The following is a 24914-nucleotide window of genomic DNA, read 5'->3' as shown; positions in this document are numbered from 1 at the left end:
GTTGACAGTTCTTTGGGGTTGAGCATCAGCGTTGATTTTCACTTTAACGTTGAGGAATCTCTCAACAAAGTTCAATCAGTGATTTTTTCAACACCTCCTGAGGTTTGTCTTTTTTTTATGTCAAAATGCCTCAACTTCAATAGTCAATTCAACATTATCTTTTTGGGGTTTGGCTGCCGAGGGATCTGATGGTTTCCTTCTTGTTAAGGTTTGCCTCTGATCAGCGATATTTTTCTACATCGAGGCTCCCCTTTGTGTTTTTGAGTCTGGTGTTCAAGACTAACCCTGAATTCTTTTTAGGAGTGACCTGGGATCTTTTTGTTTGCGCTTGAGTGATTCTATCTCCACATTGACAATTCTCTCTGACCCCCCCCCCCCCCCCCCCCCCCTTCGGCAAGTTTATCCTCATCGTCGCACTACAGACCCAGGTCATATAACAATGGATTTTACCTCTGTCCCTGCATAGTGTACTGTGCTGGTCTCTGCTTTTCTCTTGCCTTCAACATTTTCAGTCCTAACCCTGCACTGGCTTCGCTACTACTCCGATGTTCAAGAGGCAGACACAGTTTACAGATCTAATGTTGATCTTTCTGCGTGAATGTATGGTGGCACTTTGAGCAGAATTGCAAAGGAGTCTTCTCCATCATGCTAAACAGGGGGCTCCTGTCCGGGCAGTCTTCAAATTGACTCTGAGCCACTTGTTGACGAATGGAATATTTTTTGGTACCTCTATTTGTTGGTCTTCTTCTGATTTTTCTTTGACAAACTTCGTCCAAAACTACTTATTTTTGAATAAATTGGTGAGCCTTAAGCTATGCTTCCAGACTCAACCACTGTAAAAAGAATCTGAAGATGGTAACCACAAGTGGGAGCTTCCATAGCAGGGCACATGACAGAGGAGACTGGACAGGACACCAATTGGTGGGACAGTCGACATCCAACAAATTTAAAAGAAAAAAGAGAGAATAAGTACTACTACTATACCGGAGAATTCCAGACTAGATGGGGGAATAATGCACAGCATGGGAATCCAGAAAAGAGCTACACAGGCAAACAATCCAACTAGGGAGACGATGACCATGCATATTATCCACAAAAAATAAGCACTGAAGGCAGGAAAGTCTATTTATAGTCATTCAGTATGAGGACATTCATTAAGTTCTATAGAAGCACTTAAGACTCGCAAAGTTCCTAGCTCACCCCATCCTGTGCTAATAAGAAAAGTCATGAAACCTCCACATGTAAAGTATTTTGCTACATAAATGCATGGCACATTCATACCATAATAGAGAGCAGACAATTTTTTTAGGGATTTAAGTGGTCCTGTTAATTTGGGAAGCAATGAAATAGTGTTTATTTTGTGTATGAGTGAAAGAGGTTATTATAGCTGTCAATCATCTTGAGGAAGAGGTGAGGTCTATGTTGCAGATTACCGAAGATGTTTGCTAAGAAGTTTTGCTGGGGTCAGATAGGAAAAGTCTTCAGATGCTGGCCAGAAATAGGACTAATCATTTTTTTTTTTTATCCTTCTTGGTGATGTAATGAACAGTATTTTCAGGGACATATATTTCTACCACTAAATTTCACATCATTACCACAACTAAAATGAGTTAATAAAGCATGGACAGTTGTTTCAAAGTATAATTCTGAAAAGAACTGTGGCACAAGGCTAGCTGAGGTCATGCATTCTTGACATGTTGCACAAAGTGCACAATGAAGCCTAAGCATTCGGGGCAGCAAACAAACTGTGGTGCAAAGCTGTGCTGATTTATCTCACAGAGCTTTCCTGCATTTGATGCTGGTTCTTGACACCGGAGAGGAGAACACACTGTTTTGGTTAGCTTTAGTGACGTTTTGGATATAATGACCTTAACAGTACGTTCTGCAGAGGGGCAATGTTGTGCATAAACAACAACCTTGCAGCATAATATCATCTGTATACAGGTGACGTTTAGTGGGTCTCAAGCAGGACTTCCATTGGCTCCACATACAGTTTAAAAATTACTGGTGAGAGGGTGCAGCCTAGAGGGATAGATTATGGACATTGATCGGACTCGAGAACCTTCATCTGAACCAGCTGTACACTATACTTCAGGCAAAATTAAAAAACTTGGCAGGACAGTACCATCAAAGCTTGAATGCAATATAAATAAAGGTGTGAAAGCAGGGCTCCATGGTAGACAGTCAAAAGCTGTATAGCAGTCCTTAAGGACAAGAAAACAGGTCACATTTGTGACTATGATGGTAAAACATTGCATGTGGTTGCTGCACACCTTTGTCTGAAGCCCTACCTATTAGTCCTGCAGGGAGCCGGTGTACTTCTTGTGGGACTGGTTTATGAATGCATTTGATTATTTTCCCCAAATTGTTCCCCAATAAATGGCTGGTGTAAAATTGGATTTTAGTTTGTGAGCTCATGAAGATCCAGGTAGACTTCTTGGAGAGACAGGAGTTGCCTGTTCTTGAGATCAACTGGGTAGGTGTCATGTGTAAGACACACTTACACTGACAATGTAATTTCTGCAGATATCTTATGATTACTGATGGTTTGAATACTGTCTTGATATGATATGGCCTTCAGAGACTTGAAAAGGCTTGAACAGGTCCTGCAACAGCAGTCTGCTATCTTATATCTCTTGTCATGATCACAGCTATGTCAATCTGTGTGAAGTTGTGGTTTGCAACAGGAAGCAGTTATGGAAAATTATTAAGATTATTGTTGCCAATCTCATCAGAACAAGCCATGTGTCTAAATTCAAAGACTATTAACAAAACAATGCGTATTTTGAAGTCATTCCACTTTTTGGGAAATTAATAAATGGTTGTGTAAATGGATAGTGAGGCACAAACTGGTCTCAACAATGGATGAGCATCTGAAGGCACGATGTATGCATTTCTAAGAAGTACCTGAAGCACCAAACATACATGGGTAAAAGGATAGAAAGCACTGGCTGCGCTTGAACTGGTCAGAAAATGCTTAAGAAAACGGTAAGGTAATAGATTGTTCTCCACTGCAGCTACTACTATATGGTTCTGTGTGTGTGTGTGTGTGTGTGTGTGTAGAAGTGGGGGTGGGGGGGGGGGGTGGTATTTGTTAAAGATTTGCCAAACTGTGTAATCGTTCTGTTAAAAAAAGAAAGTTTGTATACATTACCTTACCCTGACATGAAGGATGGGCATACAATGGCTTCAAAAAGTGTTGTCAAGTACTTTCTGTAAAGTGAATTACATTGCTAGAAAAATAATATTTTTAATTTCTTTAATACCTGATTATGGTCATCTACTACTGGAAGTAGAGGAGGAGATGGCAATGTGTTGGTATCTTTCTCACCACTGCTGTGCTTTCTGAAAAATGAAAATCAAATTTATGTAGATGCCACATTCTTACACGTTCTGCATCTTGGAATACATTTCCATAAGAACAGCCACTAACAGCATAGACACCACAAAATGACATGAAAAAATGTTAAGGAACCCTCAACAATCACATGTAAAGTCTACCACATGCATTGGTTTACAAAATTTAGTATCAAGTGTCTACAGTATACATAACATTTTCAGCTGGCATGAAACCTAAACTACTGTTGTGAGCTGTGCATTAAGTAGACAAAGATTCACAAATATTTTATGTTGGAAAAACAGCACCACTGCGAAGAGTACATTTAAAGCCCTTGACTAGAGGATGGAATGGACATGAAAGATGAAAATGCCACAGACCTAAGAATGCTGCAGTGAAAATTGCAATAAAGAACAAGCATTGGCAAAACCAACAGGTTTCACCTATTCAAAATCTATCTGCTTTGCCAATGTTTTTTTTTTTTTTTTTACATGTTGCACAGCATAGCGAGCTGCTGAGAAACATTGCTTAACGGGGAAGAAAAACCAAAAAAGGAGGGTGGCCAGCATTGACCACGCCATAGCACTTTTTAAAAGTTTACTTTAAGCCATGTTGCACAGCAGCCCATGCTGCTGTGCAACATTTAAAAAACAGCAGGGGGAGGTGCCTGTGGGGTAAAGCAACATGAGTGATGAGGGTGGGAAAGTCATCAGAGAGTGGGAGGAGGGCGTTTGGGTGGGGGGGGTGGGGGGGGGGGTAGTTGGGTGAAACCATGGGGAGTATGACAAAAGTGGGGTGGGGGGGTGGGAGGGGGGGGGGGGGAAACAGAGGGCAGTTGGGAGGATTAAGCAACATGAGGGAGAAGGTTTGTGAAAGACATCACAGCGGAGGGCTTTGTATCAAATCAATGAAGGAGGTACATTTTTTTTTTTTATTTTTTTTTTTAAGTACCCAATAAAATTACAGATGAGATAACTCACTGCTTACGGCCATTTTACATCAATATTCTTAACTTTTTCCTCAAGTGAAGAAGCTCAGTGCTAGGCGAGCTTCTGGAGGGAATTCTGTGCTCTTGGCTAAGTCCCAGAGAACACATTAAAGAGACAGGGAGAGGATGTGGTTTAAAGGCCAGCGCTGCCAACTTCGGACCTGGGGAACCAGTTTTGAGTCTCGGGGTTGGCCTAACATCATGTGATTCTGGGAAAATCACTTAATCGTGTTCTGCCTACAAAAAATTAATGTGTAATGTAACAGGTGCTCATGTAAAGCACTCCAATACCAGAGGGTCGATATAAAATTGCAAAAAAAAAAAAAAAAAAAATACATTTTACTAAACTGTAAGGATTATTATTACACATCCTTACATTGTCTGTGGCTACATGTTATCAAGAGTGAGTTATACAGCAACCCACCCCTTTTCACTCCGTGAGAATTTAAGTCATTAAAAGTACATAGCAATTATTGCTACCTCGCACACCAGCCCACAAACCACAGAAAACGTTGTGCATCAAATTACATGCAGCAGGCTGTAAATTGTGTTTTTTGCACAACAACAGGCTATTTGAAGAGTTCTGCGGCGGCATCTCTCGGTTTTTAGCGATGTGTAACAGCTCAAGTGGGCTGGTTAAACAGCTTGAAAGAGGTATGATTTAGTCTGAAGGAGTGCTGCATAACAAAGGTGTAAAGCAGCCCTTCCTTGGCACCCACAGGAAGATCCAGTTGCTCAAGGCAAATGTGCCAAAAGGGTTGAGTTCCATCTTGGAAGGAGGGGGAGAGAAGGCCATGGAGAGGGCAGTGTGAAATAAAAGCCAACAGCAACAATGAGGAAGCAAAGATGATGGGAGTAGCAAGTAGAACAAGCACCGCCCCAGACCCAATCTCTTCCGGGGGAAGTAGCTCCCCAATGGGTGCTGGGACAAAGACAGCCTGTAATAAGGCCCCACGCTCTAGCAAAAGTGCAGTTCTCTGGCACCTGGGGAATTATGAGCATAAACTCAGTCAAAAGCCATTCCCAACTTTGATTGAATTGTTTTCTAAGCGCTGCTAAGGGCACAATGTTTTTCAACGGAGATAAAAAGTCTGCTTGAAAGCACGTTACATGCTGGTTTAGCACCTCATTTTACACAGTCAACACTGCATACACCCACAAGAGTGTCACGCCTTTGTTATTTGTTAATTTCACATTCACGATAAATAAACAACTAAGATTCGTGGTGTGCTTTCTTGCAGAATGTTTCTAAAAGGGATGACTATCAGAGCAGGAGAGCATCCGAAAACATGTGCACTCTTATGGAGTTCTAGAATGCAACTTAAAAACAAAAGAAAGTACCTCAAGAAGCATGTGGCCAGTGGAAAGACCCTGGCCGCCAGCTGAAAACTGTACTTGTTCCAAGCTCCAGGGAACAGCCAAAGAAAACTAAGTGAAACCTAATGACGTGACCTTAATACTGCTGACCAATGAGAAGCAAGAAAATAAGTGACTGCAAAGTCAACAAATGCAAAACAGAACAATTACCTGTAAAGGTAGTTTTGCAGCGAGAAGACATTTCTGGATTCACATGCTGTGCATTATTCCACAATCTAGTGGATGTGTCCCGAATTCTCCACTTTTTTGTAGTCCTTTATTTATTTTTTGCTTTTTTCTTCTTGTTGGGTGTTGACAGAGCTCCTACTTCGAGCTTCCTGTGACTTTGTACATCCTCCCCCGGAAGCTCCCACTCTGGGTTGCAATCTTCAGATTATTTTTTTGTCTTTGTTCTCTCCTTCCACCTTCTTGGAGGAGGTGGGTGCATAGGTTGTGAATCACGAAAATTCTTCAAACTCCAAAGCTACACCCACAGGTAGGAAACTGTTTCGTGTTTCAGTGTAAATCTTTTCTGGATTCACATGCTGGGCATAGATTTTGCAGCAGTTGTGTTACTTCTGCGGTGGCTGGGTTGAAGATGAGCTTGGATACGTAAACAGATGTTTTAACAATTTTTGCCCCACTTGAGCTTCTCCTTGTTCATGTGAATGTCTATGCAGTAGTCTTTCATGAACATGCGTACAGATGACCATGTTGCTGCCATACAGATGTTCTAGAAGGGTATATATTTGCTGGAATGGCAATGGTTGCTCCTTTCTTTCATGTTGAGTGCGCTACTGAAGTTTAGTTTTACCCCTGCACGTGTGTGGCACAGTTGAATGGTTTGCATGATCCTTCTGGCAATAGTGCCCTTAGTTACTGGTTTCCCCATATTGTTGTCTGCAAACGAAACAAATAGTTGCTTTGTTTTCCTGATTGTCTTTGTCTTCTTGATATAGTGCATTACTGCATTCTTTGGCTTTTGGAAAAAAGCTTGGAATTTATAGTACCTTCGATAAAAACCTTGTATCTGTCCTAATGACTATGCTGCCCTTGTGGACTCGTGAGTACGGTTCTTGAATTATGAGTGCTTGTATTTCACTCTTCCTGCGAAGTGATGTTATAGCCACTAGGAATGCTGTCTTTGGTGTGAGCATCTTTAATGTGGCCTTGTGTTAAGGCTCCAAGGGTGTCATCATTAGATGAGTTAGCAAAACATTTAGATTCCATGTGGGTGCTGGTACTTTTCTTGGTGGTGCAATCGTTTTTTTCTCCCTAAAAATAAACATGCTTTATTCCTGGGAGTTGTGAAGAAACTTCTTCCTATTTGATCTCTTAGGCAGGCCACAATTGCGCTAAATGCACCTTCAAGGATGCATATGTCAGTGTGCAGTCTAGTAGGTCTGTAGGATATTTTACCACAGTTGCATCTTTAGTCTTTTTCCCTAGTAAACCTCTCTAAGAACTGGCATTATGTTCTCTGGTAGCTTTAGATGACAGAATTTGAAGTCTTCAGGAGCCAAGCTGCCAGGCTCAGACTGTGGGCCTGAGTGTAGAACCCTTCCCTCTTCCACGGACAATAGGCCTTGTTGTTTTGGGAGTTTCAGAATGTTGCCCTGTGCCATTTCTATTAGTTTGCTCCATTTAAGAGTATGCAAATATCTCTGACCAGTCAATCGAGAAAGCATTCCTTAGGAATTGGTGGCTTGGCTGTCTGGATGCATAGTTTTGGCATTTTGCATTCTTTAAGGTTACAAATAGGGCTACCATTGGAGTTCCCCAATTCCAGAAAATCTGTTTAAGTACTGCTTGATTGAGTTCCCATTCGTGAGAGCATGATGTTTGTCTGCTCAGTCTGTCAACTTCTACGTTGTTTCTCCCTTGGTAGATAGACAGCTGTTATATCTGTCTGCTTTGCCCACTTCCTTTCTTGGGCTAGCTTTAATAGGGCAAACAATTACGTCCCCCCCCACTTGTTGATGTAGAACATTGTAGTGCTATTGTCTCTTTGGATCAATATTGTTCTCCATAATAGCTCTTTCATAAAGGCTTTTAAGTCTAGGAACACTGTCCTTAGCTCAGACACTGATATGCTGTACTGCATCTTGTTCCTTTCAGACCCCTTGGACCATGAACGAACCAATGTGAGCTCCTCAGCCGACGAGAGGCATCTGCTGTAATTATAACAGTTAGCTAGTTGTACAAATTTCCTTTCTTGAGTTATAGGTGGTCTGTTCCACCATGCCATTTCCTCCTGTAGCTTCTGTGTGACAATCATTAGATCTTCCCAAGCCCCCTGTTGCTTGTGACCAGTTGTTTTGTAGCCATTCCTGAATCGAGCTCATATGTAATCTTGCATATGGAATCAAAAGGACGCATGAGGCCATCTTACCCAAAAGTGTCCCCACAGTCCTTACTATCAGAGGTTGTCCCTTTTGGTAAAGGTGAGTTTCCTGAAGTAGGGACATAATTCTGTTCTCAGTGGGATATACCTTCCCTAGTACTGAAGTAATTCTTGCGCCTACAACCAATTTTTCTTGTTCCGGATTTGGGGACAACTTTTTTATGTTTGTATAGAAACCATGTGTGAAGAATGTCATCATCACCTGTTGTATATGCTCTTTGTGTTTGCTTTGAGAGTCTGATATTACTCACCAGTCGTCCAGGTAGGATTAAACATGTATCCATTGTCTTCTTAAGTGTGCTGGAACTGCTGCTAGATATTTTGTAAATACTCTACCAGCTGATTTTATTCCCAAAGATAGTATTCTGAACTAGTAGTGAGTCTTGTTCACCACTAATCTCAAGTATTTCTTGTGTTTTGGATTCACTGGGATATGCAGGTAAGCATCTTTTAGATATACAGTTGCCACGTAATCCCTATTTTGCAATTGTGGAATGACTTCCTGTAAGATTATCTTCTTGAATTTTTGCGTCTTTATAAACTTGTTTCTGAATCGGAGGTCTAGAATTGGGCGTAGAGTCCATTCTACCTTTGGGATTAGGAAATATGTTGAGTAATTTCCTCTCTTGATCTCTTCTCTCTGTAGCTTTTCTATTGCTCTTTCTTTAACAATTCCTCTACCTCCTTGAGTAGGTGTGAGGTTTCTTCATTTGAAGACCTTTTTTTTTTTGGTCCCCTTGCTGGCGGTATCTTGGCCAAATCCTATGCAGTATCCAAACCTTATGACATTTAATATCCAGTTATCAGACGTTATGTTCCTCTACTCCTAAAGGAAGTTCTTTATTATGCCTCCCACTGGTTGTGTAGGCCAAGTCACTTGTTTGCTGGGGTTGTGCCTCCCCTAGGAGCTGCGCCCTCCCATGTCATCTTCATCTAAAGGATTGGCACCCTTGTTGCTTGGACTCCTACTGCTGCAGGGGTGCAGATGATTTGCTGCTACTTTAGAAGCCCTGATATGTTAACCTACATTGCAAACTGCCTCTTCCTGTGGACCTGCGTGTTGACCCGGCCCCTCTTCTCATGTATACCCTAAATTGCAACGGTCCCATGGACTTAGCAGTCTCGTTGTCCTTTTGGAGCTGTTGCAGTGTCTCATCAGAGGTGTCTCCAAAAAGCTGGTCCTCATTGAACGGTGTATTTATGATGTTGACTTGCACCTCTGGTTTGAATCCCGAGACATGAATGGCAGTGTAATGGTGTTCCTGCCATCATTTGTTGACTTGCTGTGTCAGCTGCATCTAATGCCGATTTTAGGCATGTATTTGCAATATTATTGCCTTTCTCCGGTAGGCATTCTGCTCTCATTGCTCAGGTAGGTGTTTCATGAGCTCTGCCATCACCTCCCAATGGTGGCATGCAAACCTGTTCATGAGGGCGTAAGAGTTCAAGATACACTATTGATTGGCTGCATCCCTCTCAAATTTTCTGCCCATGAGATCCATCTTTATACTCTCCTTGCTCAGAGGTGGCCCAGATGTTGATGGGCTGTTAGCTCCCTTCCTCGCAGTGAAAGTGATGAAGTCAGCTGGCATCATACCCTTGATGCAGACAGGGTCTTTTGAGGAATGATTTTATTTCTTCTCAGTCCTTGGTGTCACCGCTCTGCATGGAGAGGGCTCTTAGAATACCTCCTTCCTTTTATCCAGTACAGTGTGTAACATTGGAAGGAATTGATTCCTTTTCTGTGATAAGGTCTCTGGGTGGAAACACGCTTGAGACTTTCTCTTCAAGCTGCACTCCATACTAGTATGCAGCCTTCTTTATTATGTGATTATACATTGCAACGTCATCTGGAAGTGGAGGCCTCGACCAATAACAAGCTATCCTTTCTTCAGGGAAATCTGTCTCCATTTCATGCCACAGAGTTTCTGCATATTGCGAGTCTTCTGACCCCTGAAACACTCCCAGGCCTTCCTGTTTTTCTTCATCTTCACAGAGGGATCCCTCTTCCTGGGGCTCTGGTGTCATGGGAGGTGCCATTTCCTTAACCTCCTTGATTTTCAGCACCAACTTTTTTTGTGGAATCTGAAATTCCTTCAAAGATGCATTTAAATCCTCCTCTATTAACGCTGCCATTTTTGCTTCGAGGCAATGCTTTTTCTCTAGATCTCTGCAGAGTTTCTCAGGATCGAACATCGATTTTTGTTTCAACGTTGAAGAATCCTTCAACAATGTGTTGGTAACTGAACTTCTAGTCTCCTCCCTAGATTTTTCTTATTTCGATGTCAAAACATTTAAACTTCAAACGTTTTTTGAACAAATTAGTCTTTTCTGGAGACTTGCCTCCTGCGGTGCCCCTTTCGAGGGCTCTGAGGGCTTCCTTGTCTCTGGGCTTGTCTTTGATTGGCGATATTTTCAATGTCAAGGCTCCCTTTATTGCCTCACAGTCTGATTTTCGAGACTCTGAAATGGAAAGTTATTTCAGCGTTACCTATGATCTATTGTCTATCTTGAGTGGTTTCCTCTCAACCTCTACGATTCTAAAATCGGCATTCAAAGCTTCTCCTTCGGCACCCTAAGTGATGTTTTCATCATTGTCATTGAACAGACCTAGGTCTTTCAGGGATGGTGTAGGCATCTGTCGCTGCATGGCATAGTGCGCCTGTCTCTGCTTCTCTCTTTCCTTCAGTGTCTTTGACTTTAACCTGGCGCAAGCTTCCTAGTTGTCACTTTGATGGTTGGTCGGCAGACAGAGGTTGCAGACCTGTTAATCCTTCTGCGTGAACTTACTGTGGAAATTGGGCAGAATTGGAACAGAGTCTTCTCCATCACGCAGAGCAGGGAGCCTCCGGTCCTGGGATTCTCAAACTGTTGAGGAAACCTCCCTTCTCCTAGAGATGTCCCCCAGTACCTCTTATTTAATGACCATCTTTCAAATTTCTTCGACTTCCGCAGCAAACCTCTTTCAAACATTTTGTCTTTCATGACTTGGAGAGCCTTCAGCAAAGCATCCAGACCCAACAGCGGAAAAAAAGAACCTGAAGACAGAGACCAAGAGTCGGAGGTTCTAGGGGAGGGCAAACGAAGTCACAGGAAGCACCAAATAAGGGATCTGTCAACATTCAACAAAGGAAAAAGCAAAAATAAAAGGACTACAAAAAAGTGGTGAATTCTGGACCCAACTACTAGATAGTGGAATAATGCACATCATGTGAATCCAGAAAAGATTCATGCTGCAAAACATTCTTTGCTGGACTACCATCAATAATCGCAAATTCTTCACCTGGTAAATTTCCACTAGTGTCAAGCTAGACACCAATGGAGGTACCACTGGCCTCTGTCACTATCCCGCTCCACTTCTTGACATGGCATCATCCGGCATGCTGATGCCCGTTTATTAATTGGTGTTTTCCACATTCTTAGGCGCAGAGTGAAACACTGAGAATATTGACAGTGTGAAAAAAATCTGGCTTGGAACCTGAACATCTAAAAGTCCACCCCACAGAAGGGGAATAGGGTAGGTGGTGAGGAACCCGTGGTTAGATAGAGAATCCTCTGTAAAGAACATTAGTGAAGATAACTAATGAAAATGTCACTTACCCAGTGTACATCTGTTCGTGGCATCAGTCGCTGGAGATTCACATGTTCTGCATAGCTCGCCATCTGGTGTTGGGTCGGAGTGTTACAAGTTGTTTTTCTTCGAAGAAGTCTTTTGAGTCACGGGACCGAGTGACTCCTCCTTCTGTCTCCATTGCGCATGGGCGTCGACTCCATCTTCGATTGTTTTCCCCGCAGAGGGTGAGGTAGGAGTTGTGTTGTAGTAATAGTGCCCATGCAATGGAGTGACTAAGTATGTACCTATTTAAGGTTAAAATAATATATATACAAATGTACAAAGTTGAAGCTAACTTCCGAACTGCTACAGGCTCCCGGGGAGGTGGGTGGGCACATGTGAATCTCCAGCGACTGATGCCACGAACAGATGTACACTGGGTAAGTGACATTTTCAGTTCGATGGCATCTGTCGCTGTAGATACACATGTTCTGCATAGACTAGTAAGCAGTTATCTCCCCAAAAGCGGTGGCTCAGCCTGTAGGAATGGAAGTGGTTTGAAATAATGTTCTTAACATGGCTTGACCTACTGTGGCTTGCTGTGCGGATAGTACGTCTACACAGTAGTGCTTGGTGAACGTGTGTGGCGTAGACCATGTGGCTGCCTTACATATTTCTTGCATTGGGATGTTTCCTAGAAAGGCCATGGTAGCACCTTTTTTTCTGGTTGAGTGTGCCCTTGGTGTAATGGGCAGTTGTCGTTTTGCTTTAAGGTAGCAGATTTGGATGCATTTAACTATCCATCTGGCTATACCTTGTTTTGATATTGGGTTTCCTGCATGAGGTTTTTGGAATGCAATAAATAGTTGTTTAGTCTTTCTGATGTTTTTCGTTCTGTCACTGTAGTACATTAATGCTCTTTTGACATCTAATGTATGTAATGCCCTCTCAGCTACGGAATCTGGCTGTGGGAAGAACACTGGTAGTTCCACTGTTTGATTTAGGTGGAACGGTGAAATAACCTTTGGTAAAAATTTAGGATTAGTCCTTAGGACGACTTTATTTTTGTGTAGTTGTATAAAAGGTTCTTGTATTGTAAACGCCTGAATTTCGCTTACTCTTCTTAGAGATGTAATGGCGATGAAAAATGCAACCTTCCAGGTTAGGAACTGTATTTCGCAAGAGTGCATGGGTTCAAAAGGTGGACCCATGAGTCTTGTTAAGACAACATTTAAGTTCCATGAAGGAACAGGTGGTGTTCTTGGTGGTATAATTCTTTTAAGGCCTTCCATGAATGCTTTAATGACTGGTATCCTATATAGGGCAGTTGAATAGGTAGTCTGCAGGTATGCAGATATTGCCGCAAGGTGTATTTTAATGGAAGAGAAGGCTAGGTTAGATTTTTGTAAGTGAAGCAAGTAACCCACTACATCCTTTGGAGTTGCGTGTAAAGGTTGGATCTGATTATGATGGCAGTAGCAGACAAACCTCTTCCATTTACTTGCATAGCAGTGCCTAGTGGACGGCCTTCTGGCTTGCTTTATGACTTCCATACATTCTTGGGTAAGTTGTAAGTGTCCGAATTCTAGGATTTCAGGAGCCAGATTGCTAGATTCAGCGATGCTGGATCTGGATGTCTGATCTGTTGGTTGTGTTGTGTTAACAGATCCGGCCTGTTGGGCAATTTGATGTGGGGTACTACTGATAGGTCTAGCAGTGTTGTGTACCAGGGTTGACTTGCCCAAGTTGGTGCTATTAAAATGAGTTTGAGTTTGTTTTGACTCAATTTGTTTACCAGATAAGGAAGGAGAGGGAGAGGAGGAAAAGCGTAGGCAAATATCCCTGACCAGTTCATCCATAGGGCATTGCCTTGGGACTGCCTGTGTGGGTATCTGGATGCGAAGTTTTGGCATTTTGCGTTCTCTCTTGTTGCAAACAAGTATATTTGAGGTGTTCCCCAGAGTCTGAAGTAAGTGTTTAGAATTTGGGGGTGAATTTCCCATTCGTGGACTTGTTGGTGATCTCGAGAGAGATTGTCTGCAAGTTGATTCTGGATCCCTGGAATAAACTGCGCTATTAGGCGAATGTGGTTGTGAATTGCCCATCGCCATATCTTCTGTGCTAGAAGGCTCAACTGCGTTGAGTGTGTCCCCCCGTTTGTTTAGATAATACATTGTTGTCATGTTGTCTGTTTTGACAAGAATGTATTTGTGAGTTATAATTGGTTGGAAAGCCCTTAATGCTTGAAAAACTGCTAGCATTTCTAGGTGATTTTTATGCAGTTTTGTTTGATGTACGTTCCATTGTCCTTGTATGCTGTGTTGATCGAGGTGTGCTCCCCACCCTGTCATGGAAGCATCTGTTGTTATTACGTATTGTGGCACTGGGTCTTGGAATGGCCGCCCTTTGTTTAAATTTATACTGTTCCACCATAGAAGCGAGAGGTAAGTTTGGCGGTCTATCAACACCAGATCTAGAAGGTGACCCTGTGCTTGTGACCATTGTGATGCTAGGCACTGTTGTAAGGGCCTCATGTGTAGTCTTGCGTTCGGGACAATGGCTATGCATGAAGACATCATGCCTAGGAGTTGTAATATCATCTTTGCTTGTATTGTTTGTGTTGGATACATGCGTTGTATGATCTTGTTGAAATTTTGAATTCTTTGTGGACTTGGAGTGGCTACTCCTTTTGTTGTGTCTATTATGGCTCCCAGGTATTGTTGTACTTTGCACGGCAAAATGTTGGATTTTGCAAAGTTGACGGTGAAACCTAGTTTGTAGAGGGTTTGTATAATTTGATTTGTGTGTTGTAAGCACTTTGTTAGTGAATTGGTTTTGATTAGCCAGTCGTCTAGATACGGGAATACATGTATTTGCTGCCTTCTGATGTGTGCAGCCACTACTGCTAGACATTTTGTAAAGACTCTTGGTGCGGTTGTTAAACCAAAAGGCAATACTTTGAATTGGTAATGTATTCCTTTGAATACGAACCGTAGGTATTTTCTGTGAGATTGATGTATTGGTATATGGAAATACGCGTCTTTGAGGTCTAAGGTTGTCATGTAGTCCTGTAGTTTTAGCAATGGTAACACCTCTTGTAGCGTGACCATGTGAAAGTGGTCTGATTTGATGTAGGTGTTTAGTATTCTGAGGTCTAGGATTGGTCTCAGTGTTTTGTCCTTTTTTGGTATTAAGAAGTACAGTGAATAGACTCCTGTGTTTGTTTGTGTGTTTGGTACTAATTCGATTGCATTCTTTTGCAATAGTGCTTGAACTTCTATTTCCAGAAGTTCGGAATGTTGTTTTGATAAATTCTGTGCTTTTGGTGGTATGTTTGGAGGGAATTGTAGGAATTCTATGCAATAACCATGTTGGATAATTGCTAAGACCCAAGTGTCTGTAGTTATTTCCTCCCATGCTTTGTAATAATGACCTATTCTTCCCCCCACTGGTGTTGTGTGGAGGGGGTGAGTGACATCTGAGTCACTGCTTGGTTGTAGGGGTTTTGGGGCTTTGAAATTTTCCTCTATTCCTAGGGAATTGCCCTCCTCTGTATTGGCCCCGAAAGCCTCTCCTGTACTGTCCCTGGTAGCTGGACGGTGTTGCCTGCGAGGTGCTGGCTTGTGTGGCCTGACCCCGAAACCCCCCTCTAAAGGGTGTCTTGCGGAAGGTGCTGTAGGTTCCTCTGCTCTGCGGGGAGTAGAGTGCGCCCATGGCTTTAGCAGTGTCAGTGTCTTTTTTAAGTTTTTCGATTGCCGTGTCCACTTCTGGTCCGAACAGTTGTTTTTCGTTGAATGGCATATTGAGCACTGCCTGCTGTATCTCTGGTTTGAACCCAGACGTTCTTAGCCATGCGTGCCTTCTAATGGTCACAGATGTATTAATTGTTCTTGCAGCTGTGTCTGCTGCGTCCATAGAAGATCGTATCTGGTTATTTGATATGTTCTGTCCTTCCTCAACCACCTGCTTTGCCCTTTTTTGTAGTTCCTTGGGTAGATGCTCGATGAGGTGTTGCATCTCATCCCAATGGGCTCTGTCATAGCGCGCAAGTAGTGCTTGAGAGTTAGCGATGCGCCACTGGTTTGCAGCTTGTACTGCGACTCTTTTCCCAGCTGCATCGAACTTGCGGCTCTCTTTATCGGGGGGTGGTGCATCCCCAGATGTGTGGGAGTTGGCTCTTTTCCGAGCTGCTCCTACTACGACGGAATCTGGTGGCAGCTGTGTGGTGATGAAAACAGGGTCTGTAGGAGGTGCCTTATATTTCTTTTCCACCCTTGGCGTTATTGCCCTACTTTTGACCGGCTCCTTGAAGATTTCCTTTGCGTGCCGAAGCATACCTGGCAGCATAGGCAGGCTTTGGTAGGAGCTGTGGGTGGAGGAGAGGGTGTTGAATAAAAAGTCATCCTCGACTTGTTCTGAGTGGAGGTTTACGTTGTGGAATTGTGCTGCTCTAGCCACCACTTGAGAATATGCTGTGCTGTCTTCTGGTGGTGAGGGCTTTGTTGGATATGCCTCCGGACTGTTGTCCGACACTGGGGCGTCATATAAGTCCCAAGCGTCTTGATCCTGGTCACCTTGGCTCATGGTGGTGTGAGCCGGGGAATGTGACGGAGTTTGCGTTGGTGAGACGTTAATTACAGGTGGAGGAGAGGGTGGCGGAGTCACCTTTTTCACCATTTTTGTTTGTGGCGCCTGGTCTGTTTGAAACTCCAGTCTCCTTTTTCTCCTAATAGGGGGAAGGGTGCTTATTTTTCCTGTTCCCTGCTGTATGAAAATACGTTTTTGCGTATGGTCCACTTCGGTGGATTGCAGCTCTTCCTCACACCTATGCTTTCGCATCTGAGAGGACAGTGATTGCTCCTCTGTATAAGAGCCTGGACCTGGGTCGGTTACGGGTTGTTTCGGCACCGAAACCCTGCCTGTATCTTTTTTCGGCTCCGAGGTGGCTTTTTTCTTTTTTGGAGTCGAAACCTCTCGGCGTCTATCTTCGTCGGTGTTGCTGTCTCGGCGACGAGCCGTTTCTACACCGCTATCTCGGTGTCGTTGCTTTTCCCCAGCACTTTCTCGATCCCGAGAAGGCTGCGTGCCGGTGTCTCGACCGGAGTCGGACGATCTCGGCACTGTTTGGGCCTTTTTCGGTGCCGATGGTCGGTCACCGAATTTATGGGTGGAGCCATGGCCTGGTGGCAGTGGCGTCCCCTGGGCCTTGTCACTTTTCTTATGTGTTGTTTTCGACGTCTTACTCACGGCTCTTTGATCGTCGAATTCCTCGGAGTCCGATTCGTGGATCGAAAAGGTTTCTTCTTCCTCGAACTCTCGGTGCGCTGTCGGCGTGGACGCCATCTGAAGTCTCCTGGCTCGACGGTCACGGAGTGTTTTCGGGACCGGAACGCGCGACAGGCCTCGCAAGTCTCCTCACTGTGCTCAGGTGACAGGCACAGGTTACAGACCAAATGTTGGTCTGTATACGGGTATTTGTTGTGGCATTTGGGACAAAAACGGAACGGGGTCCGTTCCATCGGCGTTGTTCGACACGCGGTCGGGCCGACCAGGCCCCGACGGGGGATCGAAAACTACCCCGAAGGGCACCGGAGCGCGTCGATCTTCGATGCGGTGTTGAATCTAACTACGGCGATCCCGAACGCAACAATACCGACGAAAATCTTCCGATATTTACTAACTTTCCGTTCCGAAACTCGGAGCGACAGGAACACGTCCGAACCCGATGGCGGAAAGAAAACAATCGAAGATGGAGTCGACGCCCATGCGCAATGGAGACAGAAGGAGGAGTCACTCGGTCCCGTGACTCGAAAGACTTCTTCGAAGAAAAACAACTTGTAACACTCCGACCCAACACCAGATGGCGAGCTATGCAGAACATGTGTATCTACAGCGACAGATGCCATCGAACCTCTTATTTCTTACGAAAGCATCTAACTGCGGATTCCTCACCTTATTTATCACAACTGAAGCAATTCACCCTGTGTGGAGGTGGGTCTGACGAGGGGAATTTACAACAGAAAGGTCTGCAGGACAAAGCAAGCAAAATGACTCTCCCTGCAAACTTGCAAATCAATACAGTAATGCCTGGCTAAAGTATCGACAAATGACTCATGACTCAGGGGCAGCATGGCCTATGTCCAAAACAGAAACACCCTGAGTAAAAGCAGTAGTAGTGAATTCTGCCCTGGTGTAATGAGACACAGGGGCCCCAAAGAGGGTCCTTTTGGCAAAGGAATAACACAATTTGATGCATCCAGTAATCATCATCATAAGGTCTGTTTTAACTGCCTTCCATGCTTTGCAACCAAAAAGATGATCATCCACTCTGTTTTCCTCAATCATATCAATCTAGAAACCAATGGACTGCTCTGGACCCAGCCTGTATGGCCTCTCCCCTTCATTGGTGTGTGGCAGAGAGACTAACCTTAGAAGCGTGATTGACTGCCTCTCATGGAAGGGAGGCCCCGCTTTCAGAAAAAAGGATGTATGGGCTCGAAGAACCAGCTTATCAGAGTAAAATGTGCCATATGGAGGCAGGACTGATAACACACAGCTCACTGACATGACATGCAGACGTTATGACAATAACAAAGTCTGAGGATACAAGCATGCAGAGGAAGAAAGGGTGCACACATCAAAAATGTAAGAGCCAAACTGAGATCCCAATGTGGCATAATGAAAGGAAGAGGAAACATATGCTGAAGCCATTTCACCCCTTAGATGCTACGGCTTTTCCACTGTTAGTCCTGGACCATCATTTTTTCCTATGTAGTGCTTGGCGCTTAGATAACCTTACTACAAGAGATCCAGGCCACATTAGTGTCCTTTTCCCCCCAAATGTTGGGGATTTTAAAGGTACCCAAGGTTTGTGTATTGCCTTGGAGAAAACCAATGTAATAGTCAAAACGTAGTTTAAAAAAACCAAAAAAAAAAAACAGTAAAGCGCTGTACAAGAAGGTATAACTTTTCTTTAAATTTCATCAACAAATGGTTTGCTGTACTAAAATCATCGCGCTCCCAGCTTTCAGGCAAAAGCAGAGAAAAACATTTTCTTAACCAGTTTTTGAATGTTAAAAATTTGCAGTCAACTATTTCTCATTTTTGTGGTTGATACGGGTGTGAAACTCATAGATGTACTCTGAAAAGTAGACAAAATTCAGAACTCCCCTTCGGGTCATCTGTGTACCTCACTGATGATTTTCCAAAATTAACTAATTGTTAAAATAATAAATTAATGTACCTAAGTAAACAAAAATAGAAACGGGTGACAAAGCTTTCAGCTGTAATTTGTTTGCCCTGATTTCCAATTTACAAAAGTAAAAAGAATAGCTACAACCGTTAGCCCCTAATGGTCACAAGAAAATACAGCGTTTGTGGTTGTCCAAAAACACACAATACCCTTAGTCAACAACTAAGCTGCAGCATATATTTATTTTTCATTGTGTACCAACCATGAATCAATTTGCATAATAAAATCTAATGAATGAAAAATGGATGTGAAAGAACCTATTGCCTTTTTTAAATATGCATTAGAAACGGAGTTTAAGAACAGTGGTAATTTAAATTTATCCAACTTTAACCTTGGGGGTTATCCATGTTATCAATGTGATTCAGAGAGTATTTTGCAAAATGTGTTCTTTCTTGCACACCAGATTACACTTGGAAGACAAAAATGGAGTGAAATTAAATTGATAATAACAAATGTACTAGCATTCTGTGTTTACCCCACTGTTCTTTACAAAAAGGTTACCCAATTTGTGTGTGGGTCTATTGTGAACAAAATGCAGATGGTTTTGCCCTTAAAATTTACCCAATATTGCTTTGTGGGTACCTGCGGTATTTTGGCCCATGCGCAGCCACCACCTAGGAAAACTGTGACACTCCGGGTAGACCAAGGTGGTGTGACGTGCATAGATCCCACTATGTTTTTATTACCCAGAATGCCATGTGAACCTCAAACTTGGTTTAAAAACGTGTATTTAGTTCACATTTCTCCGAGGAAAAAAGTTCAAGAACCCGCAGGGATCCATATAGTGCCTACCATCTAGTGTTCCATATGTCGACAACCCCACTCACACAAGTAGAGGTACCTTTTTTATCAGGAGAAAGACTCCAAAACATAATGTTAATACAAGACAAAAATTTGGCTGAAACAACACATTTTTCTGAAATGTATGTGAAGGAATGTTCTGCAATCTGCATGGATTCCCCAAAATTCTTACTACTTAATGTTGAAACACTTTGCTTGATAAACACTGTATGCCGCTTGTGTTGCTGGGCATACCTCCTATGACAAGAACTGGACAAAATCCAGACTACGTTAAGTCAATATGGTGTCAATGACATCTTAATATGGTTACAGTTTTGGCTTGTTTTAATGACGTGCGTTAGGTCCTCCTATACATGGGAAGCAAAATTTTAATCGGGAAGCGCAGGGTGGTATGACGATGGCCCTGGCCCTGCCCCCTTAGACTTATGTGAGACCAGTGTTCAGTCTGATTTAGGCCCTTGCGGACCCAGCTCCTTGAGGCTCCCGCCTCTTCTCCCACGCATGCTCCTTCTCTCTCCCTCGTACCGGTGCCACCCACCTTTCGCTCTTTCTTTCACTCTTTACACTTTACTCTTGCTTTTCATTCGTTACAATTCTACCTTTTACTTTACTGCTCTTTTTTTTACCCTTTTGTGCCTTTTAGGTCCTGCTGTACGCAAGGAGGGGTATTGTTTCCAATAAAGGGCTTGCAGCCGGCTCTGCTTTTACCATATTTCGGCATCATTGCCACTCTTCTTTGCTGCCTCCTAATTAACCAGAGTGTGCCCGACATCACTTCATTTTCTGTCTCTGGCGCACGGACTAAACAATGCTAATGCTAGATTCAGAGTGTTGTCTTGAACTCCCTGCCCAATGCCAGGGTACAACAATTCTGCTGACAGGTGTTGCCTGCACAGCCTTCATCCTTTCTTTCTTTCTTCTGATGTCACTGCTTCCATATCTTCCTCTTCTTAATACTCCGTTTTCGGCCTCGCTCTCTCTCGCTGTGGCTCAACGTGTGATGATGCAAAAGTTTCTAGTTACAAAAATAAGTGCGGATGGCCACCATCTGCAAACATTAAGCACTATCAGGACATTCTTTGCACCACACGCTACCTCAGTCACCTCCACTCTTTCAAGTCCTTTATCAGAATGTTTTGTGGTGCTAACAGGTAGCTCTTTGTTTTTTGTTGAGGTATTTTAGGAGAACCCTTATGGCACGACACTCACTCTGCTCCTAAAGGCACTGCCAGTACATGGGGAGGTGGAAGTGACTGGGCTAGCTTGGAGCCACTTTTGAATCGAGCTCTAGCTGCAATATACTTGCAGACTACCGAAGCACATCTGCATAGCTGCCTTTATCTTCGGGATCTTCACTTGTGAAGTATGCTAGTATAGGAATATCGTCTGAATATGTGCCAAGCAGTGCCTGCTGCCCATTTTTGTCTCTTATGCCACACAACTCAACGCCACTCCACTACGCTACACTTCAATCCACTCCATTATACACCACCCAATTCCACTTCACCCTGTACCACCCAAATCTACTCTACACCGCATGATTCCATGCCACACATTTGCATTTAACGCCAATCCATGCCACACAGTTCCACTCCATGCCACATACCACATTCCAAAATACTTGTCACACAATTCCACTCCACAAAATGCCCCCAACTTCGACTCCATGCTACACACCATTGTTACAGTTCCACTTCACACACTGCCACACAATTCAATGCCGCACTCAATTCCAATCCACTCCACTCCACATAATTGCACTCGGCTCTACACAATACCACACAGTTCCTCTCTATGCCACATAAATTAGCTCCACGCCACACAATGCAATACAATTTGAATCCACTCCACACAATGCCACGTCACTCCATGCTAAAGTTCCACTCCACACAATGGCACACACTACCACTCAATGCTTTACAATTCTACACCAGTGACACAATTTCACTGCATTTAATTCTTCCTCACTCAATCCCTTACCATTCCACTCCGCACTACAGAATTCTACTCTACACATGCCAGATTTTCACTCCAGTCTAGCCACATACTTACACTGCACATACCTCTATTCAACTCCACAAAATTCTACTCCATTACATACAATGCCACACAGTTCCACTCCATGGCACAATTTCACTGCACACAACTCCACATCACACAATTTCACAGCTCCACATCACTTAGATTCCATGCCACACAATTGCAATCCACTCCACATAATTCTACTCCAGTGCCACACAGTCCCACTCCTTCCTACACAACTGCACTCCACACAATTCAGCTCCACTCCACTGCAGACAATACTATACAATTTCACTCCACACAATGCCACTCCAGTACATCCCACACAATTTCACTCCATACCACACCTGTGCCGCACAGTACCACTCCATGACAATTCCACTCCACACCGAACAACTCTACTCCACTGCACTCCACTCAATTCCACTCCACACAATTCCACTCTAGGTCATGCCACATAACACTTCACACAACTGCACTCCACTCCACACACCACACAATTCAACACAGTTGCACTCCATACAATGCAGCTCCAATCCACTATACACAATGCCACTCCATTCAATGCCACACAATTCTACTCTATACCAGTTTCACTCCACAGAATACCACACAGTTCCACACAATTCTACTCTACTACAAACAATGCCACATATCTCCACTCCACGCCATACAACTCCACTTCACACCACACAAAGTACCACTCCACACAGTGCCACACAATTCCTCCCATATGATTCCACTCCACACTACACAATGCCACATATTTACACTCCACACAGTTACCGTCCAGTTCAGACAATGCTGCACAATTCAACTCCACAGCACACAATGCCACACAATTCATCTCACTAGACACAATGCCATAGCATTCCACTCCATGGCACAGAATTCCACTTCATGACACCATTCCACAACACTCACTACCAATCCACTCAATGCCACACAACTCTACTCCACTACCCTCCCAAACAATGCCACACAGTTCTACTCCATTCCACGCCACAAAACAGCACTCAACGCCACAGATTTCAACTCCACACAGACATAGAATTTCACTTCGATCCACTCCATTCCATGCCACACAATGCCACTCCACACAATGATACAAAAATCCACTACATTCAGTGCCCCACAATTCTACTCCACTGCACCCCAGTGCTGAATGATTACACTCCACACAATGTCAAACAATTGCAATCCCCATAACTCCATTCCTCTCCACACCACACAATTCAGCTCCATGCCATACAATTTCACTCCACCCCCCCAGACAATGCCACTAGACTCGAATCCATGCCATACAATTCCACCCCACACACTGTCACACAGCTCCACTTGACTATTCCACTCCTCTCAGTTCCACTTTACTCCACACAGTACCACACAATTCCACTCCATGCTACCAAATGACAGAGCCACTACACTTCGCACAATTTCACTCCACCAAACTCAATGCTACCCACTCCAATCCATGCAAAACAAGCCCACTCCACACAATGCCACACACTGAATCCACGCCACACAATTCCACTCCACTCAATGTCATACAATCCCACTTCATACCACGACACACAATTTCACTCCACTCGTGCCACAAAACTCCATGAAGTGCCACACATTCCACTCCACGTTACGCAATTCCAGAGTTCCTCTCCATACCTCCCAGTTACACTCTATGCCACATAATTTAGCTCCAGTACACTGCATTCCACACAATGCAACAAAATTCCACTCCAGACACATAGTGCCACATACCACCCCCACACAAATGCACTCCAGTCCACACAATGCCATGCAATTCCAATCCTCACCAGACATTTAAACACCAGTGGCGGACCGTCATTTAGGGCGGAGGGGCCACGCCCTCCTACCTTTTGCCCCCCATGAAGAATGTGTCAGGCTGAACAAAGGTCAGCCTGACAGACACTCTTCTAGTTCAGGTCAGGCAGCCAGGAGAAACCATGCGCGATCTGCGCAGACTCCTGGCTGCCTGAGCTGAACTTTGCTGGGCTGAGGAGATCACAGCTCCTATGGGCGTGACCTCCTCGGCCCAGCAAAGGTTCCTCGAGGCCCTCCCCTGGGTGACGAGGAAAGCGTCACCAACTGACACTCTCCCTGGGCGCTTCAGTTTAAGCCCTGAAGTGCCCAGGGCGAGTGTCAATCAGTGACACTTTGTCACAGAGTGGGGTGGGGTCAGCAGTCTCACTGACCCCATCCCACTCTGTGACGGGGCTGGGACTGCTGCCTTCCCTCATTTAATGTCAGCCAATGAGAGAAGGCAGCAGTCCCAACCCTCCTGGGACCTGGAGGCCAAAGGTAAGTGTGAGTGTGTGTGTATGTATGTGTATCATGTTTCAAATTGAATGTTTGGTGCGTGCATGTTTGAATGGTATGAGTGTTAATGGATGTGCGTGCATGTCTGTGTGTGAAAGAATGAGTGTGTGTGTGTGTGTGTGTGTGTGTGTGTGTGTGTGTGTGTGTGTGTGTGTGTGTGTGTGTGTGTGTGCCCCACCCGCCCCCTCCCTCCTAAAGCTGCCGGCCGCCACTGTTAAACACCACTCCACACAATGCTATACACGTCCCTCCACGCCATGCAATGCCACCCCACACCAATCCACTCTATTCCACTCTGCCCATTTACACCCCACACCATTCCACTCTTGGTCACACAATGCCACCCATTCCACTCTAATCCATGCCACATTTCCACTCCACACAGTGCCACTCCAAGCTACACAATGCCACACAGTTCTACTCCATTCTACACCACACAATTCCGCACAATGCCACACATTTTGCACGCCACGCTAACCTTCGCCACACAATTTCACTGCACTTCACACAATGCCACTTCACACTGTAAAATGCTACACATTTCCACTCTACACCGCACAATGCCACAACTTACCACACCACACATTTGTACTCCATTCAACACAATGCCACATCATGTCATCATTCCATGCAATTCAGCACAGCACCATGCCACACAAGTCCACGCCACACAATATCCTTTCACTTCACACAATGCCACTAAATTAAACTTCGCCCCACTCCGCGTAACACAATGCTAATCCGGGTCACACAGAACTCCACTACAGTTCAGACAATGACACCTAACTCCACTACACTCGACTCCACACAAATCCATACACTATCACTCCGCACAATGCCACATCTATCCACTCCATCAAAGCC

The 24914-nt window shown here is 44.1% G+C and overlaps 1 protein-coding gene across 1 annotated transcript in view; it reads right to left on the bottom strand.

Annotated features, from left to right (window-relative positions):
• GARRE1 (granule associated Rac and RHOG effector 1) overlaps nucleotides 1-24914 on the bottom strand; it is a 506156-nt gene that overhangs the window by 37538 nt on the left and 443704 nt on the right. Inside the window, exon 13 of the mRNA XM_069216464.1 lies at nucleotides 3267-3345. Coding sequence (XP_069072565.1) covers nucleotides 3267-3345 — 79 coding nt within the window. The remainder of the gene's footprint in view (nucleotides 1-3266; nucleotides 3346-24914) is intronic.

The sequence above is a fragment of the Pleurodeles waltl genome, chromosome 12, assembly GCF_031143425.1.
Source record: "Pleurodeles waltl isolate 20211129_DDA chromosome 12, aPleWal1.hap1.20221129, whole genome shotgun sequence".
In the NCBI taxonomy this organism is placed as follows: domain Eukaryota; kingdom Metazoa; phylum Chordata; class Amphibia; order Caudata; family Salamandridae; genus Pleurodeles; species Pleurodeles waltl.
Note: the sequence above shows the minus strand (reverse complement) of the source record. Positions and strands in the feature narration are given on the sequence as shown.